The 18986-nt window shown below is 39.5% G+C and overlaps 1 protein-coding gene across 8 annotated transcripts in view; it reads left to right on the top strand.

Annotated features, from left to right (window-relative positions):
* Positions 1-18986, top strand: part of LOC131076744 (uncharacterized) — a 179521-nt gene that overhangs the window by 81156 nt on the left and 79379 nt on the right. For all 8 annotated transcript variants that reach the window (XM_058014059.2, XM_058014058.2, XM_058014062.2 and 5 more), the window contains one exon: positions 9598-9707. In XM_058014059.2, coding sequence (XP_057870042.1) covers positions 9598-9707 — 110 coding nt within the window. The remainder of the gene's footprint in view (positions 1-9597; positions 9708-18986) is intronic.

Here is an 18986-nt window from a genome sequence, read left to right as displayed (position 1 = left end):
CTAAAATTACCCCTAATCCTTAGGTATACTTTATGGGCTTTAGGAAACCCTATTAAATTGCCCCTAGGTGTTCATTTAACCCATTTTAAACCCCTCTGAAGTTTATTTTCGGGTCAAACATATGTTGACCTCTCCAAAGATTCTTTTCCCAAGGTATTTATGACATCACGTTACATTAATTGAAAAAGCTATAGTTGAACACTTTACCACCAAGAGACAAAAATAAAACATTTAAACTTAAATCCACACGTGTCAAGTAACACAAATAAAACACTTTTACAATTTAAAACATGAAATCGTCTCTTGTGGATTTTACACAATAAATTTAAATAACACTTAACACACATGCAGCATATACTGTTACGAATAAAATACAACACAAACGGGGTGTTCTCTCCAAATAGACAACCCCTGGCTTACGAACATACATAAGTCTAGGTTTGGTTCTCCGTAATATTTCCATGGTCACATGGATAACTTCCTGCGCATCTCAATTTACACATTAGTACTTTCAAATATCCACATATAATATAATTCCAAGGAATAACAATACACATCATCACTTGCATACAATTTACATCTGCACAGATTAAATACATCTTTTATCAAACAATTTCACATAAGCAATTTCATCCTAATTCACATAAACTTAACCATACATCATAGTTCTATTATCATAGTAAAGTCTTGCAAATTCAATAACGACATCTATCATCGCAATATCATCTTATCTAACAATCATGTAGTGTTCTATCACATAAAGCATATAAGTAAATCATCCAAATATAGCAATGTTATCCAAATCCTGAAATCATATAAGTTCTAAGTTTCAAAATGCATCAAAATAAAGTATCCATAATAGTCTAAATATAAAATCCATTGAAATGTCAAACTGAGTCGAGGTGAGGCCTCACATCAAGTATCCTAGGTGTCCGACCAAGGGAGAATCGTGCATTTCCTTCAGAATCGTCTCCTTTATCTTAGACTCGGGCACCAGATAGATTATGTGCTTGTAGTAAATGATGTCATCAACCACCTTGTATCTGTCATCCTGTACTTGACCATCCATCAGTTTGCAGGCAAAAGTATTCTTAGAGTATTCAACCAATAGATGTTCCTTCCAATCCACCGAAATCTGGGATAGAGAACATATGTTAGGCCTTCTCAGGAGGGTCTCAGAGAGCTTCTGCTCACCACTTCTTAACTCCCTCAACGCATCTATCAATCCATCACCCGGTGCCATGATTATCCCAACACGCTGGCAGAATTAACAGCTCTGATACCACTGTAATGTTCTGGACTTGTACGGCGCCCCAAAAGGCTGATCTACCATACGGTGGAGGGGACACCTGTACGGTGGTGTTGGTGCAGAGGTCGTACGGTGGAGTTGGGTGCAGAAGTCATACGGTGGTAAAAGGAGAGGTCGTATGGTGTGGAGCAAGGCCGTATGGTGGATGTTGGGTGGGTTGCATGGTAGTGGTCCGTACGGTAGAGCCAAGCAGGCTGTACGGTGAAGGGGTTGTACGGTGGTGTGGGGATGCAGTGACCGTACAGGGAGAAGTCGTACGGTGCCATGCAGAGGGAGTAGCCGTACTGTGGACTTGGAGTGAGGGGACTAACGTGTGGTACGGTGGTTCAATGGACTACCTTCGGTGGTTCAAGGGTTGATCTTTTGCGTGCATATCAAGTATTGACCTCCAAATGATAAGAATCCTTTATTAAGCATGTATACCAAAAATGAAGCTATTCGATTCAACAATGATGAGTTTCTAGAAGATCCAGAACAAGTACACAGAGCAGAGTAGGGTGAGGGATGAATCCCACCGAAACTGCGGATACCAAGTAGGGAGGGTCTTTCACCTCCGAAATGGCGGGTAACAGAACTCCAACTGGAATTCGCACAAACAAGAGAAAATACCAAATCGCCTACCTCCTATGACAAAGACTAACTCGACCATATATATGGGCTCCGGGAAACTTCCCAAAGGGTTACAAACGGGCGGACACGTCCAACTAAGACTTACCTAATCTAATTAAATAAAAGGGCCCGAAATATTTATTATTAAGTTTGGGGCCTTACAATAAAGTAATTAAATTTATTATTTTAATTATATCGGGGACATTACATAGTTGCTTATACTCCACAACAGAATGGAGTTGCAGAATGTAAGAATAGAACTCTCAAAGAAATGGCTAGCTGTATGATACATGCATGTTCTCTTGATCCTGCCTTTTGGGCAGAGGCTATCAGTTATGCCACACACATCCAAAATCGGGTTCCTCACAAAGCTTTAACAGGTATTACTCCTTTTGAGGCTTGGGCTGGTAGGAAACCGATTGTGAGACATTTCAGAGTCTTTCGGTGTCCAGCATGGGCTCGCATTCCTCCGTAGAAACGCAAGGCATTGGAACCTCAGAGTAGGCCTTGTATTTTTGTTGGATATCCCGAGGGTGTTAAGGCATATCGATTGATGGATCCTGAGACACATGGTGTTTATTGAGAGGAGTGTTCATTTTGAGGAAAGCTCTCCTAGCTTAGCCTCCCTTCCTCCTCTACCTTCCTCCATTGTGGATAGTGATGAGAGTGATTCAGATGGTGAGACTCCTTCATCTTCGACTCGTAGGGTTACACCTCTGTAGGGTCCACTTGTAGTTGAGGAGCCTCGTTCTCCATCTCCACCTAGACCTTTTTGGGCTCGACAGACACTTGAGTTAGCGGGTTCTCTTGTTGGCGATCCTTCAGATACATGGAGGAGTCGATCACAGCATCAGGACCTTCCACATGCATACATTGCTACCGCTTCTGATCTATAGACATTTCAGGAAGCATCGAGGGTTCCTAAGTGGGACCAAGCTATGGAGGAAGAGTATAGTTCCTTGATGAGGAACAACACATGGGAGTTAGTCCCTCTCCCTAAGGGGAGAAAGATGGTTCAATGTAAGTGGATCTATCGAACCAAGTTTGCTGCGGATGGTAGTGTGGATAAGTATAAGGATCGACTTGTTGCGAAAGGTTTCTCTTAGGTGCCAGGTGTTGACTATACTGAGACCTTTGCGCCCATAGCCAAGATGAACTCCATTCGCTTGACACTTGCTACTGTTGCAACTCATGGTTGGGTTGTACATCAGATGGATGTGAAGAGTGCTTTTCTTCATGGGGATCTTGATGAGGAGATATATATGGAGTAGCCACAGGGTTTCATCCAGGATTCTTCCTTGGCTTGCAGATTAAGGAAATCTCTCTATAGCCTTAAGCAAGCCCCCAGGGCTTGGTATGCCAAGATGGATTCCTTTCTTCTCTCAGTAGGGTTCACCAGGTGTCATTCCGATCCGAATGTCTACATTTTGCGATAGGATGATTCACACTTGATACTTGTGCTCTATGTTGATGATTTGATCATTACAGGGAGCACCACATCCATCATTAGTAGTGTCAAATCTGCTTTGCATGATAGATTTGCTATGACTAACTTGGGTCTTTTGCACTACTTTCTTGGGATAGAGATTTCACAATCATCTTCCGGGATTACTCTTTCGCAGCCCAAGTATGCTCTTGATCTACTTGCACGCTTTCATATGGCTGATTGTAAGCCTGCATCGACTCCCTTTCTTTCAGGAGTCGAGCTTGAGGCTAGGTGCTCTTCTCCACCAGTTGATGCCACATTGTATCGTCAACTTGTGGGTAGTCTCATCTACTTGGCTCACACACGCTCTGACATTTCATTTGCAGTTGGCATGGTTTCCCGCTTCATGCAGGAACCACATGAGCTTCATTGGAAAGCCGCCAAACGCATCCTACACTACATCCAAGGTACACATCATTATGGGATTCTCTATGCAGCAGGCACAGGACTTCGCTTGGTTGGATACCCAGACTCCGATTGGGCTGACGATCTTGATGATTGTAAGTCTACTTTTGGTTACAGCTTCCACCTTGGTTCGGGTCCCATTTGTTGGCAGAGCAAGAAGCAGCATGCTATTGCTCTCTCTTCAACTGAAGCTGAGTATCGAGGGGTTGTTAACGCAATGACTGAGACTATTTGGCTTTTGCATATTCTCACCGAGTTTGGGTTCTCCACTCCACAAGCGACAGTTCTACATTGTGACAATCAAAGTGCTATTGCAATCTCGAAGAACTCGGTTCAACATCAGCGGACCAAACACATCGAGATTCATATGCACTACATCTGAGAGCTGATTCAGGAGCAGGTCATTGATTTGCAGTAGTCCTACAGCGGAGTAGGTTGCAAACATATTCACCAAACCCTTCACCGAGAGTAAGTTCCAGCAGTTGCGATCTCTCTTGGGGGTGCGGGATGTTTCGTTAGGGGGGGTTAGCTGACTTCTCCTTCCTCTCTTATGGGGGGGACTTTTTCCTCTTTGAGGTTTTGTCCTTCTTCTTTGAGAGTCTTTTGTACATTTATCTCTCTTTTGGGGGGGAGTTTTTTCCCACTGGGTTTTCTCCCTTTCTTCGTTTGTGAGAGATTGCATTGCATAGGTTTGCTTGCATTTGCTTAATGTACATGGGTACCTATCATGGCCTAGTAGTCGGGGCCCATCTTGCATTGTTGACTTGAGTCTTCATTCCCCTAAGTTGCACTTAAGGGGGGGTGTTGGTGTAATTATTTATTCTTATAGGATATAATTACATTTTACTTAAGTTAACTTAGGATAATGCATCTCATCGGAGTTTGGATATGAGACACTTAGGGAAGTGTGCACATAGGGATATAGCTTGTAGGAGAAATTCCACCTTTTGTGGTCTTATCTTGCTGTTACACTCCACATTCGGTGGGTCATCCACCTCATGTGGAATATTATATTATTTCTCCTACCTGCCCTACTTTTTCTTACCTACCCTTGTTTCTCATTGAGCCACATTTCATGATTGTGTGCTCACATATCCATTTGGCCTTGCCTATATATGGAGGCCTATATTCATTGTATTGGTTAATCCAGTTGATCATTTGGATATTGATGAGAATATAGTTTGTTCTTGTCATACTATTGTCTCTCTTTTATGCTTTTCATTGTGCCCTTGATCTTGGCAAAATCTCATAGTAAACTCATGAAGTTTGCTTGGAATCATCAACTCATGAAGTTCGCTCCAAATTGTTAACTCATGAAGTTCGCCTTTGCATGAAATTCGTTCCAATTTGTTGATTCATGAAGTATACTTGTAAAGTTTGCTCCAAATTCCCAGTTCATGAAGTTTGCTCCAAGATGCCAAGTCATGAAGTTCGCTCCAAAAGTGCAACTCATGAAGTCGCTCTCCTAACCTTGAGGGTGAAGTCTCTCTTGAGGTTGAGCTTATGAAGTGGATTTCAAATCAAGAATAAAATCTTCAATATATGATAACTTGCTCAACATGAGCTCTTAGAGTGAATTTTCGCTTTGAGGGAGAAGAGCAAGAAATTCGCTACACAAGGAGTGTTCATGAAGTGAAGTTCATTCCTTTAAGAGGAGTACTTGAAGTGACCTTCAAATTGGCAATCTTTCCTCACTCATGGTTGAACTCGTGATATCTAGACTTTGCAAGCTTACACCACACTCATGCAAGACGACCCATCTGACTCTTGACTTCTTGACGACCTATACCCCTCTAATGCAAATGCTAATAGATAAAGACATCAAACACTACCCAGAAAGCAGGAAAAAAGTGGGGGTCCACATTTGCGAAGGGGCGATGTGTGAATACCTCACAATAGAAACCTAGCTTGTGGTGTGGATAACTACATAGTCCTTGCATGCTTAATAGCATCCTGCAAGGATGGCAGGTCAAAAGCTTTGACCCAACCTTTAAGAGGTTCAGCCAAACCCTCCATGAACCCAAAAATCAATCTCCTTTCGGACACATCAGTAACCATAACTGATAATCGCTGAAATTCTGAAATATATGCATCAAGTATGCCAACCTGTTTCAACTGAGCCAACTCTCTAGAATGTGCCTTCGAATCCTTTAGGTCAAATCTCTCCATCAATGCATTGCAAAACTAGTCCTAAGAGACTATGGCACCATGTCCTTGTGTTACTAAACTGTGATACCACCATTCATGTGCAGCCCCTTAAAGGTGAAGTGTAGCAAATTTTATGGCATCACACTCATTCATTTGGTTAAAGGCAAAGTAGGTGTCCAATTTCTGAATCCAGGCTCTAGCTGTACATCTAGTTGATCCATCAAAACTAGGTAGAGACAAACTTCCCAACTTTTTCTGCAGCCCATAATTCTGTTTTCCTTGATTGTTCTGATTTTGTCTAGGCCTTGTGCATTTGGTGACTTCCAAGAAGTCCTTGAAAGAAATGGCTGACAGAAAATCTGGTCCCAAGGCTTGATATTTAGCTAGTATTTCAGCGTCCTCATTTTCCTCCACGAGTTCCTCTTGTGCAGGTTCATCTTCTTGTATAAAAGTGGGCATAAATGGTCTAGACTGTGAAGATCTGCCTGTAGATTGTGCCTTACTGTCTGCAGTTTTGCTACCTTCCCCTTCGTTTCTATGCATCAATGTCCTACCCTTTGCTGTGTTATGAGCCAACTGACTCAAATAGAGGTTGTTATCACTCAGCAGTCTTATCATGTCTGAAAAAATCCGTTTTGCTTCTTCTTCGCTTGATGATGGTGGATGATCTGAACCTGCCATTGTTCCTTTGTATTTCTCCAGGCTGTGATCAGCTTTTCCATGCATGCAATAAAACCCAGCAGGTTGCCAAGTTTTGCAGCTCTGATACCACTGTAATATACTAGGGGTAATAGAAAATGACAAAAACTTCTGCAAACTAGGGCACAGAATATCTGAAAACTTACTTGCATAAAAATATTTTCATTAATACCCAGAATTTTGATCAGATCTGAGAACTGATTTAAAACTAAAAGATAGAGAGTTCTGATTAATGTTTGGTTTCGAAAAATTACAACATAAACCCTTATGAGTGCCCAAAATTTTCAGAAAAGTATTTGACTGATTTTTCTTTAATTTTTCTTGAGATAGAGACAAATAAATAAGTAGATCTACTCACAAAAATACCTCAGAATATTTTTGGGTTTTACGAAACCGTAGACGTCCAGAGATGGCAATGCTAGGCTTCCAAAATGACTGCAAAATAGTCTGCCCAACTGCTCCTTGACGGCCATCCCACAAAGTGATCATAAATGGGTAAAAACAACTGAAGATGATCACCAATCTGAAGCTTGTTTGCTGTTATCTTCCTTTGTTTTGGCCTCCAACTTGATCTGTACTTGCAGCTCTGAATGATAGTGAGCTAGGGCTTCACAAACCTGAGGTTGTTCTGCCAAAACACACTCTTTTTCCTAGGGTGAGCCCGTGTGTCACACCGAAAATAGGGATACTCAAGGTTTTAACTCCTCGAGCCAAGTTGCTGTAGCAATACTCAGAATAATTCATCACATAATCCTCTCAAAATGAGCCCTTAGGGTGTTTTATAACAACTTCTAAAAAGATGAATCAATCTCCACCCTTGATAGTCCACCTCTTAATCCAAGGCTCCAAAATAAAAACCTAAAATGTGCACCAATAAGAACTCTTGAAGCTGGGGCCCACCTTTGTTTTTGTCACATGTTTTAATTAAGTTAAGTACATAAAAGAGGGGACAACTTAAGTCCCTTGGTTAGGCATCACTTAAAATTGCCTAAAAAGATGTGCCCAACTTAAAATAACTTAAATTCACTTAAGTTGCATCAAAAGACGTGCACTCAACTTAAAATCAGAAATTAGAACAAGCCAAGGACCCCATCTCACCCAATGATGCTCTACGTCCTCTTCCTCTTGGGTAATCCAAGGAAAGGACAGATAAATTACAGCTAAGCGTCTTGATTTGAGTTGGGGACATTACATTGTCACAAACAATTTTTGATAGAGGAATAATATATAATCTCTGCCTTAAACAAGAATAGTTTAAAAGAACAATGCTGATAGCTGCAACCCAGTCTCAAGAGGAGATTTAAACTCCAGAAATAGAACAGCTGGGTGGGAAGATTTATAAACTTACACAAAGTACCCAAGAATGGACTGTTGTGAGTTTCCTAGTGATTATGGTGCCTCTATCAGAGTCTGGAAATGTTACTATGGTAGTTTTGAGTGTTTTTCGGTAGATGGGACTCTATTGGGAATGGCTAGAGATTAAGGCCTTAACCCTTCCTTAAAAGGGAGCAATTCACACAAACTTTCTTTTTGCAGCCAAATTCCTCTATACCTCCTTGTACGGCAAGCAAAAACAATGAAGAATGAAATAAAATCTGCCTTAAACTTAATCCCTCCACACATCAAATTGTACGGCCAAGTGAATCTCTCTTGATATGGCTTGTTTGAGGGATTAATATTATATCTCGCAAAAGGGGTGGTTGGTTGAAAAGAGTTTGAAGTGGGACAGAGCACAAATATGATATAATAATTTCCAAACTTCACAAGATTAATATTGTAAACTAATCTTCACCAAAATTTATACCTTTCACCCTTTGTACAATGACAAATTTATCATTTGCCTACAAATCTAACTAAATTTGCACTTGGATATACGAAAGACAGAAAACATGTGAAATTGATTTGCTCCAAACCATGCAAAACTTGAATAAATCTGCGTAGCTGTGAACCCTATATGTATTCGCCATGGATTGGTTAAGCGAGCTTTCCTCCACAAAACCAATATTTGCCTTAGTGTTTTTCATCCTAGGTTGAATAGCTGAACCAAAGGTTAGACTCCCAATGAGGGTTTTTCCTAAATGAATTACCAACAATATTAAAGGAGTTTGCACAATCTACCTATTAAAACCTTGCTAGAACTTTCCAGAAATTTAATTATGAAATCACTTTTAAAATGTTAAATTTTTTTTTGCTCATGAAAGTGACTTTATAATATTTTATTTTATGTTTTGCCCCAGGTAAAATCACTTTATTAAAATAAAATATTCAACTTATAAACATAATTATTTAAATACAAGTTGCCTGGAAATATTAATTCAGTCAACTTTAATTAATTAATTAATTAATTTCTTCTGTGGAAACCTGGGCCCAAAATGGGTACACTATATTTTTGTGAAAATGGAGAATCCCAAAAATAAGGAGAGATTGGATGTTGGAGTTTCTAAACAATTGTGGTCAATTTTAATTTACATATATGGTCTCTATATTGAATATTGAAATAAACTAGCATTTTGGGAACTAGTCTCTGGATTTGCATGTTCAAGTATTCTAAGAAGTTTCTCTTGGTTTCATGTACAAGAAGAGTTAGGGTATCACTTACACAGAGTATGATCTTCCTTCTATCCTTTTAAATGCATATTACTGATTAATTTCATTTATTGTTTTTCAGCTTTCTATTGACACTTCCTCTAAACAATGTTTATACATCATGTATTGCTTTCATTATTGGAATTTTATAATGAATGCCATTTAGTGCTAGCAATCAACAAAGGCACCTTCTTTATATGACACCCTGGGAGCTTTGAGCAAATCATTGATTTCAATGTTGATATTCATATTGATTGCCAGTCATTGATTTTTAATAAAATATCTGTATTAATTGATTTGAAGTTAAATTTCAGTTTACTCTTTCTGTTGAATGCTGCTTTGCATGTTATTGTAGTTGACATTGTAACTGGCTCGGCAACATGGATTGGGAGAAGTCTCTCTTGTGTTTGTGCCCAAAGGAGCGAAAGTGATGATAGAGTTGCTATTGATTTAACCCCGTTACAGGTAAGCATTATAAGTGCAAATCAATGTGCTTTTTTAAAATCTGGTCTTGCAAGTTCTTGGTTAATTTAAGCCCCTGCAAGTTTATAGGGTTGATCTTTTTCAGCTCATGTTCATGACACTTTGATTTTGAAAGATAGTATATGGTTTGCTATCTCTTCTTAAATATGGTAAGATAAAGTTAGTTGAAGTTTGTAACTAATAAATTGATCATAACCACCTTTGCATCATTAATAAAATTAAGTGTAGGATTATGAATTTGCAACCTACAATATGCAAGATTGTGTATTTTTTCATTGCTTTTGTCTTTGACCATCTAATAGCAACACATAATTTGAAAGCTTCATTGTTTCATCCACATTGCATAAGAGGTGGTTATTACTTGGGAAATATTGTGAGGTTCATCAAAATGGCTTATGGGCAGAAAGTGTGTTTGCGAGGAAGACAATTGTTTCCAAATTCATGATATCCAAGCCTAGATGATTTTAGAAGCGTATTATTTGTTTTCAGATGTCAATAATCAATTGTTATTGCAACAGACATGCTCAGTGTATGTACATTTTAGTCAAGGTAGCAAGTATAGATCTTGAACACATGAATGCACACAATGGGAATCTCAGATTATAAGAATGTGATGTTGAACCTCTTATCTCCAAGTTATTTTATGTTGCTCAATTAGCTGTATGCTTGACTAAAACCCTTGGCAACATGACTTGTTTACAAAGCCCAAATTACAATCTTTCTACATATCGACACATATTCTTAACTCTAGGCATCTTCTATGTGATGTTCAACACACTTTTTCCTTTAAGACTCAACCATGTTAGATAAATCTAATACAGAACTTGTTCTGTTGAACAAAGAGAATTTTAAATGCTAGTCTGGTGTTCATCAAGTAATATGAGTCTGTCCTTTACAAAGTTGCTCATTAATATGAACTCAGCTGAACAAGGATGACTTCAATCATTTACACGCCACAGAACTTTAGTCTTGAGTTCTTTCATTTCATGATTGAATGCTCAATAAAGCCTGAACCCATGAATGGTCCATATTTTAGTGGTAAAGAAATCAACATGCTCACAAGAGATTCTAGGTTTGAATCCTAGGTCGTCCATGTCTTACACTAGGGCATTTCATTAATATGAATATTTTGTGTCGCAGGTATTTGCAATGTGAACTTTTGATTTTGCATGTGTTTCTGATGGAAACATTTGGTGATGCATGCATTGCCAACTTTGAATTTTACCTTCATACGCATCCTGCTTTAGACAATTAGTTTTACCTCAATGCAGGATTTTGGAGTGAATTTTTAGTGACAACTACATCACCACTTTTGGTGTTGCTATAAATGTTTGGTGTTAATAAGCAATTTGGTATGATTGTTGAAATCTTAGAATAAATCAATAAGAAAGATTGGGCATGCATGGCAGTGGGTGTGCAATTTATTGATGATGGTTGTAAATATATAATTGTTGGTAGAATGTATCTTTTTCTACCACGACATTTTTTAAAGTAATATTTGTTTTACTAGTTAGACAATGTATTCTCCAATTAAAATAATTTTTTGTTTACCCATTTCCTTCTAGTTAACTAAAATTGTCTATTGTCCATTGTGAGCTTATGGACCTGTTGACGTGTATTTTATACACAATCATACACAGAATAAAATACCAATAGGCATCTTATCCTCTCTTGAGAAAATAGTCTCTAACTGCTGAAGATCTGCAAAAAGGATCAGTTAGGTAGACTCCAAGGTTCTTTTAGTAGGGTCTCTACGTGTGGACAAGCTTTTTAGTGGTATGATGTGATTTGCTGTTTCCTCCAAGGGGTCTTACGCATTCTAAAGCTCGAAGATTTTACTAAACTAAAAGGAACTTTCAAAAAATAGCAAAAGATAGGGTTTAAAGAGGTCTAATCTAGCCTAACCCTAAGAATGACTTAGTATGGACGAGACTTGGCAAGATTCAACCAATTTCAATTTTGCCATAAGATAACAACTTAATTGAAATTAGTGCGATCTTCTAAGGTAATAAAATGATACTCAATACATCAAAGATCAAGGACACTACTACGAAGGTACATATCCAAGACACAATGATAATCGAAGATTAAGGACTCAAAGTGTTCTCCAGTCGACCACACAAGGCGTTCCTACAATCAGCAAGAAGCTAGTGGTTTGGATTACGAATCCTACCAAATATCAAATCTCACACTTAGTCTTTCAAATTAACAAACTACTTCGATTGAGCACGATTCAAGTGTATCAAACAACCATGAAGATAACTCAAGAAATTTGCAACAAAACACCATAACTTCAATATTTTATTGATTTCCAAGTCATCATGTACAACAATTGCTTGAATTTCTCTCTTCAAGACTCAATCTTGCTACAAAATAAAATTGCTTCTAACTCTAATCTCTCTTACATCAACTATTGACTATTATCTGACTATTACTCTATTATCTCCTCTATTATACTATTAACTATTACCAAATGAAATGAAAAATGGGGGTATAAATAGCATCCCCAGTTACAATGAAAGGTCCAGATTGAAAGTAAATCAACGGACAAGATTATGACACCTAAACCCTAATTAGGGTTTGTTACAAATGACCTCCTTTTTACTGAACAATATTAAATACATAGCCAAATATTAAATTTGGCACAAAAACCTAGGAGGTATCAACCAATGAGAAATAAGATGTCATGTCATCTGTAACAACCTTTCATCTAGAATCTTATTCCCTTTCCAATTTTCTTTCTTAGCATATGCAATGAATTTTGTCACGATTCCTTCGATTTCTGTGATTGGAATCTCGGGAAGATTCTTGATACTCTCTTCTAAGTGGATGACCTGATCGAATGCATCTAGAAGAGCTGCGTCCCAAGTAGGTTCAAGTTCTTTCGTTCTATCAATCAGGAGCATGGTGGCAAACATCTGATCATACTGCTCATCTGTAACATCTGCGTCCTTGCGAAAGATGATCTTGATTCTATCCTCAAATTCTTGCATATCCACATCTGTCTCGACCTCGATCTCTCTGCCAAGAATGGTACGAAGTACCTCAAATACTCTGTCCTGGATTGGATTGATCACTTCCTCAAGTTGGCCACATCTAACACTGATGTCCTCGAAGAGAACACTCTTTATATGGAGTAAGGTTGACCACTGAAATAAACTGTGAGAATCACCCTCCAAGATCCTCTCCTGCGCTAAAATTCTTCTGGATGTATGTCTTATTACTTTCAAGACAGGGATGATAACGTCCTTGGTATGGGCAAATGCAGCTACTGTTACCATCAATCTGTGGATTATCTCAAGAACTTGGATAGCCTGATGAATGATCTTCGTCATCCTTGCAACAAACTCTATGGCCACTGTATGAGATCTATCCATCCAACTACATGTACGCTGGACCAGGTTCCTGAATCTTTCTGCTTCATTGATCGATTGAAGGGGCAATGCCTGCACTGGTGATCTAACTGGATCCTGACGTCCCAAAGGTTCATTGATGTGACTGAAATATGTCCTCCATGCACCGACCTCTCTCTCAAGCTTTCTATTCTTTTCCACTTCTTCTCTAAGCTTGTCCTTCAATGCCTCAAATGTGTCGGTAGCATCATCCATTGTCTGCTCTGCTGTGGATGGTCCTAACTCAATAGTCTGTATATCATAATCCTCTGCTAGGATCTCACCCTCATATTTGTCTGCTGCCGGTGTAGCTATCTGCAGTTTTCTGGATCCAGTCTCATCTCGAATCATCTTGGACATCTTTGTAGCCTTCTTCTTCTCTGTTATCACATGTGAACGTCCAACAAGGCTCTCTAAATCAATTGCACTGTCCTCGTCCTCTACTACAATCACCTTGGGTAATCTTTCCTTCAACCAATCTGGAATATTCGATCTTGTTTCTTGAACTTGAATTTCTTTATGTACTATTTCTTCTTCTCTGGGAGGAGATGTCATTTCATTATCTTCATCTAAATCATAGTCTTGGAGAGATCCATCTGATGAAACATGCTGTGCCTGTCCTTCCTCCTGCCTGTCATTCTGTACCATAGACTCCATGGACTCTTCCACTTGAGTTGTTCTGTTCTCTGGTCTAGAAGAAGTACCTGGTGTTTGATCTTTGTTGGCACCTTGCTTTTTCTTGAAAGACTCTTTCTTTTCTGACCTTTCCTTTCTCTTCGAACCTCTCGGATGGAGATTGCCTTCACTAGCACATCGAAGGTTACCTTCACCTGAATTTCTAGGATTAGGATTGCCTTCACTCACACTAGCTCCACCTTCGGCTGGTTTCTCTTCCAAAGTAAAAGACATAGCTATGCCTTGTTCTCTCAACTTCTGATGCTGATCGTCTACCCATCTGCGAGTACAAGACAAAACTGGTGTCATCAAAGCATCTAAATCCACGACCTCGGGCTCATTCCAATCCAACCTTACTGTTTTGCTTTCTCTATCATAGGAAGACTGGATATGCCTGCCATTGTCCTGAGCTTGGTCGGCCACTCTGTAAATCCTGCATTTCCTGATGAAATCCAAAGGCAATCTAGAATGTATCTTTCGTTTCACTTCAAGATCATCTAGGAGGTTCATCATAAAATCTTCAATTTGATGCTCATGTCTAAATCTTCTACCGACCGTCTCCTCTAAATGTCCATGTGGATCAAAACTCTCTCTCCAAGCAAAAGATGAAAAAGAATACAAGGCTAACTCCTTCTCTGCGTCATCCATGGCTAAGACATTAGGACATACCTCAACTGAATTACCCAAAATAATAGGTACTTGGACTCCATTCTGATGTCTGTGTCTGAATGCCTTCACATATGCTGCCAACTGCCTTGTTACTTCAAGTAACACAATTCTGTCTGTCGGATATCTCGGCAACATGTATGGTGGTAAAGGACATCCATGCACTCTAATGTAAGTAAACTTGGGAAACTGAATGAACCAAGCACCGTACCTCTTGATGAATTCCTGGGCGTCCTGAGATAATCTATTGTGAATCCCTCCTTGCAACGTCCTCGTGATGTTCATCGTGAAGGTATCATTGACTAACTTATAGTTTTTCCCTGGCGGATGATGCAAGTAGGCATAGGATTCACAAGCTCTGACCTCACCGGGTCCTCTTCCAATCACTCCTCTGTGAGGTAGTCCTGCGTACTCAACACTCCTGATCAAAGCATAGATGACGTATGAACTCATGTGGAAGGACTTAGTAGCCCTGAGTCTCCTCAACTGTACGTCTAAGCAATGGCTAATTATCCTAGCCCAATGTATTGTACCCTTTCCTTGAACAATCACCTGGATGAAGTAAAACATCCACTTCTCAAAATAGAAGGCATGAGGGGCCCCTGTAACTCTGTTGAGCATAGTAATCAAATCTCTGTACTCCTCCTGGAAATCAATCCGGTGCGGTGTGTTCGGTACCTTGCTTAGACGGGGACGACTCTTGAGTAGCCAGTTCTTGTTGATTATGCTTAGGCAAGCATCTGGATCATCATCGTACACTGATCTGGCTCCTTCAATGCTCTTATATATCATGTCCCTGTGCTCTGGAAGATGGAAAGCTTCACTTATAGCTTCCTCTGAAAGGTACGCCAAAGTGTTTCCCTCATTGGACACAATTGTCCTGGACTGTGGATTGTAGTGACGAGCACACTCGATCATCAACTCGTGGCACTGAATAGCTGGAGGAAAACCGGCCGCCTTGATGATGCCACTCTCTATTATTCTTCGGGCGACAGGTGATGGCTTGCCAATGTAAGGGACCTCTCGAAACTTCTTCGTGCTAAAGTTCCCCAAGTTTGTATCTCCAATGTTGCTCCACTTCGACACGATCTTGGTCTCCACTTCTTCGGTCTTCTGATCTTCTTTCATAAGAGCCGAGCGGCTGGTGGATGCTCCCGCCTTCGGGGTCGCCATACCTACACACCATTTCATTATGAGAACCATATTTTGCAATGAATAACGTTGATTAGAGAGATAAAGTTTTTTAGGAAACCTCATGATAAGACTTTAGAGTTATCATTTCCTAAAAACGACTGAGCTTACTGAAATTCAAAATTCAAAATTTCAAAACTTAAAATATGACGAAGAACAAATAAAACAATGAAATCAAATCGCCATACCTCAATAGAGAGCTAGCTCTAGAATGCAAAAAGACAAAAGATCGCCTAGGCAAAATTGAGGTATAGATGATCATCAACGTTATCTCCTCAAGATACTAATTTCGCCACCTTTGTCTTCAATGTGATCTTCAAATTCACCTTTAACGTGGTCTTCAACTCTTAGCAAATTCGCTCAAATGAAGATCTTTAAGTATCGCACCACCTTTGATTGCTTACGCCACCTTGGATGGAATTCGCACCTCTTCAAACACACTTCGCACTATCTTCGCTTTCCTCAATTCGCATGTAGAAGGATAAAATAATGATGTGAAAATAATAGTTTTCACCCCCCTATATATATAGCGCTTGCATCTCTCCATTTACTAAGGCCGACTTGGTAAAATAAAACAATTTCAAACGATTTTTAAATGATTTTTTAATTAAATAACAAGGCCGACCTCCATATATGAGCGCTCCAATTCGATTTTTTATTAATTAATTAATGATTAATTAAATGCCTTTCGTTTTAATTTATAAATTTCGATTTTTTAATAAAGGCAAAATAATTAATAAATGATCAACGCCATATTAAATGCTAATTTAAATAGGATTTTCAATTTTATCGAACTTAGCATTTAAGGGAAATTTGAAATGTTTATTTGGCGCCAAAATTATGAAAACGAAAGGGACGTACCTCATCGCCCTGGTCCCTTGGAGAGGGACAGGAGCGATCCATGATTTTGTCATGTTTTCAACGTTCATCTCCTTCCCTTCCACATTCAATATCGATCATTTTGATGGGTCCTTCGAATTTGATTGCCTTGCATGTGCACATAAGTGCCTTTGGGTGTTCATCGCCCTGGTCCTTGTCCAAAGGACAGGAGCGATCTCCATGTTTTCACGTAGACCTCGCATTTTTGATCTTCGATCCTTCATTGTAGAGCGAATAACATCTTTGTTCGTTCCTTCTATGCTCGTTCCATTTGTTTGCATATGGTGTTTGGACATTTAGAGGGATCATTGCCCTTGTCCCTTGGAGAGGGACAGGAGCGATCCATGTCTTTCTCCTTAATCTTGGCAACTTTAAACTTCAATCTTCGTTGTGATGTCTTCCAAACGCCGTCCTTTACCTTGTTCATCCTTGCCTTGCCTTGACTGTGAAGAATTATGAGTGCTTTTGATGGGATCGCTTTGGTCCTTGTCCAAAGGACAGGAGCGATATGAGCTCTTTAGCATGTTTAACAATGTTTGGACGTTCAAAACACTTGCATGTCCTCTTCAAAGAACGCCTTGGACCATGTATAATCTTATGAAGTCTTGACTTAGCACGCATTTGAAGCAAAATAGAGAATCCAAGGCAAATCGCCCTGGTCCCTTGGAGAGGGACAGGAGCGATATGGTCCATACGTTCATCTTGGTGATTATTTTACGTTTGAAATCTTCATGCATCACCTCCCTATCATACCATGGACCCTCTAAGACCTTGCAAAATCTTGACCTTACGTAAATCTTGCATGAAATGGCCAATATACCTAACATCGCCCTGGTCCCTTCCTGAGGGACAGGAGCGAAGTTCATCATTTTGAGCTTATTCTTGTTTATTTCAACTTGCAATCATCTTCATTACGTGAAATGATGTCCTTTCGACCCTCTTGGTTGCTCGAAACTTGTTTGTCCTTTGAATTTTATGCCATTATGGAGATATCGCTCTGGTCCCTTCCTGAGGGACAGGAGCGATCTGGGTCTTAGAGTGTAAATCTCTTCATTGTGATGACCTTTAAGTGCTTGTGCTTGATGAAGATGCCTTAAGATGTTCTTGCCACCCTTTGTCTTGACTTAGATCGATTTAAAACTTAAGTAAAAGGCAATATAACCATTGTATCGCCCTGGTCCCTTGGAGAGGGATAGGAGCGATCCATCTCTTGTGGCCTTCATTTCATTTTGTCAGGTTCCAAATTTATATTCAACGGATTCGTCGTGCTCCACTCCATTCATCCATGCCTTGATATCGTTTGCAACTTGGCAAGAAAATCAATTATAACAAAAATCGCTCTGGTCCCTTCCTGAGGGACAGGAGCGAACTGGGCATTTTGGGACCCTTGTGGACGTTTAAAAATCTTCAATTTGTATTCAATGAGTTCATCTCACGCTCTTCCTTGCCTTTGGACGTAAACTTGTCTTGATTTTTGCCTGGATTTTGCCCCATGAAGGACATCGCTCTGGTCCTTGGGAGAGGGACAGGAGCTATAAGGTACTTCGCCCTGGTCCCTTGGAGAGGGACAGGAGCGAACTTTGCATTCTGGACCATTCTCCTTTGTGTTAGCACTTCAAATTATATTCATTTGGTAAAGCATCTTCCTTTGGACCTCTTCAAATCATCAAGTCAACGAAATCTCGCCAGGACAAGGCAAAATTTGATTTGTAGCTCCGGTCCTTCACTGAGGGACAGGAGCGATTTTTCTCCTAGAGGCGTTTCGGTGCTCATGAAAATCTTCAATTTATATTCAATGGAAAGATCTCGCCGTTCTCCATCACTTCCAATTTGAAATTCGTCTTGACTCTGCAGGAATAGTGAGATATTTGAAAATAAGCTCCCGTCCTTCACTGAGGGACAGGAGCGATTTTGCTCCTACAGGTCAAAATAACATGATTTTTCACATTTTAACACTTCACAAGGCAAAAACAAATCATTTCCAATGCCCAGGACCAAAAATCAAAAAAGTCAAAATTTAGTCAAAATATTCAATCGGACAAAAATTCACACTTCACTCTCAACACTTAGACAAATTTAAGCTCTGCATCAACATTCCAAATGAACATTAGACCATTCTGGCGAATTCATTGCATTCAAAATTTGCATCCTAGAAAAGGAAGCTCAAAAGCTCTCAAAAACGACTGGATTTTGGCCTGAAAAGACAAAAATAAAAACCCTGAGGCTTGACCCTAAATCCAGACAACTAACTGACTAACAAAATCCTAAAAAACGAAGCAAAAGGCGAGCAAAAAGAGGGGGTCCCCATTTGCGATGGGGCGATGTGTGAAATGGTCACAACAGGACCTTTATATTTTTTTTATCTAGTGGGAGAAAATAATCTTTATCTGCATATATTTTCTGCTTAAACATCTTATTTGAGCATTTAAGGCCTGAGAACCTACTCCTTTTTTTTAAT

The sequence above is a fragment of the Cryptomeria japonica genome, chromosome 10 (genome assembly GCF_030272615.1).
Source record: "Cryptomeria japonica chromosome 10, Sugi_1.0, whole genome shotgun sequence".
NCBI classification, from domain to species: Eukaryota; Viridiplantae; Streptophyta; class Pinopsida; order Cupressales; family Cupressaceae; genus Cryptomeria; species Cryptomeria japonica.
Note: the sequence above shows the minus strand (reverse complement) of the source record. Positions and strands in the feature narration are given on the sequence as shown.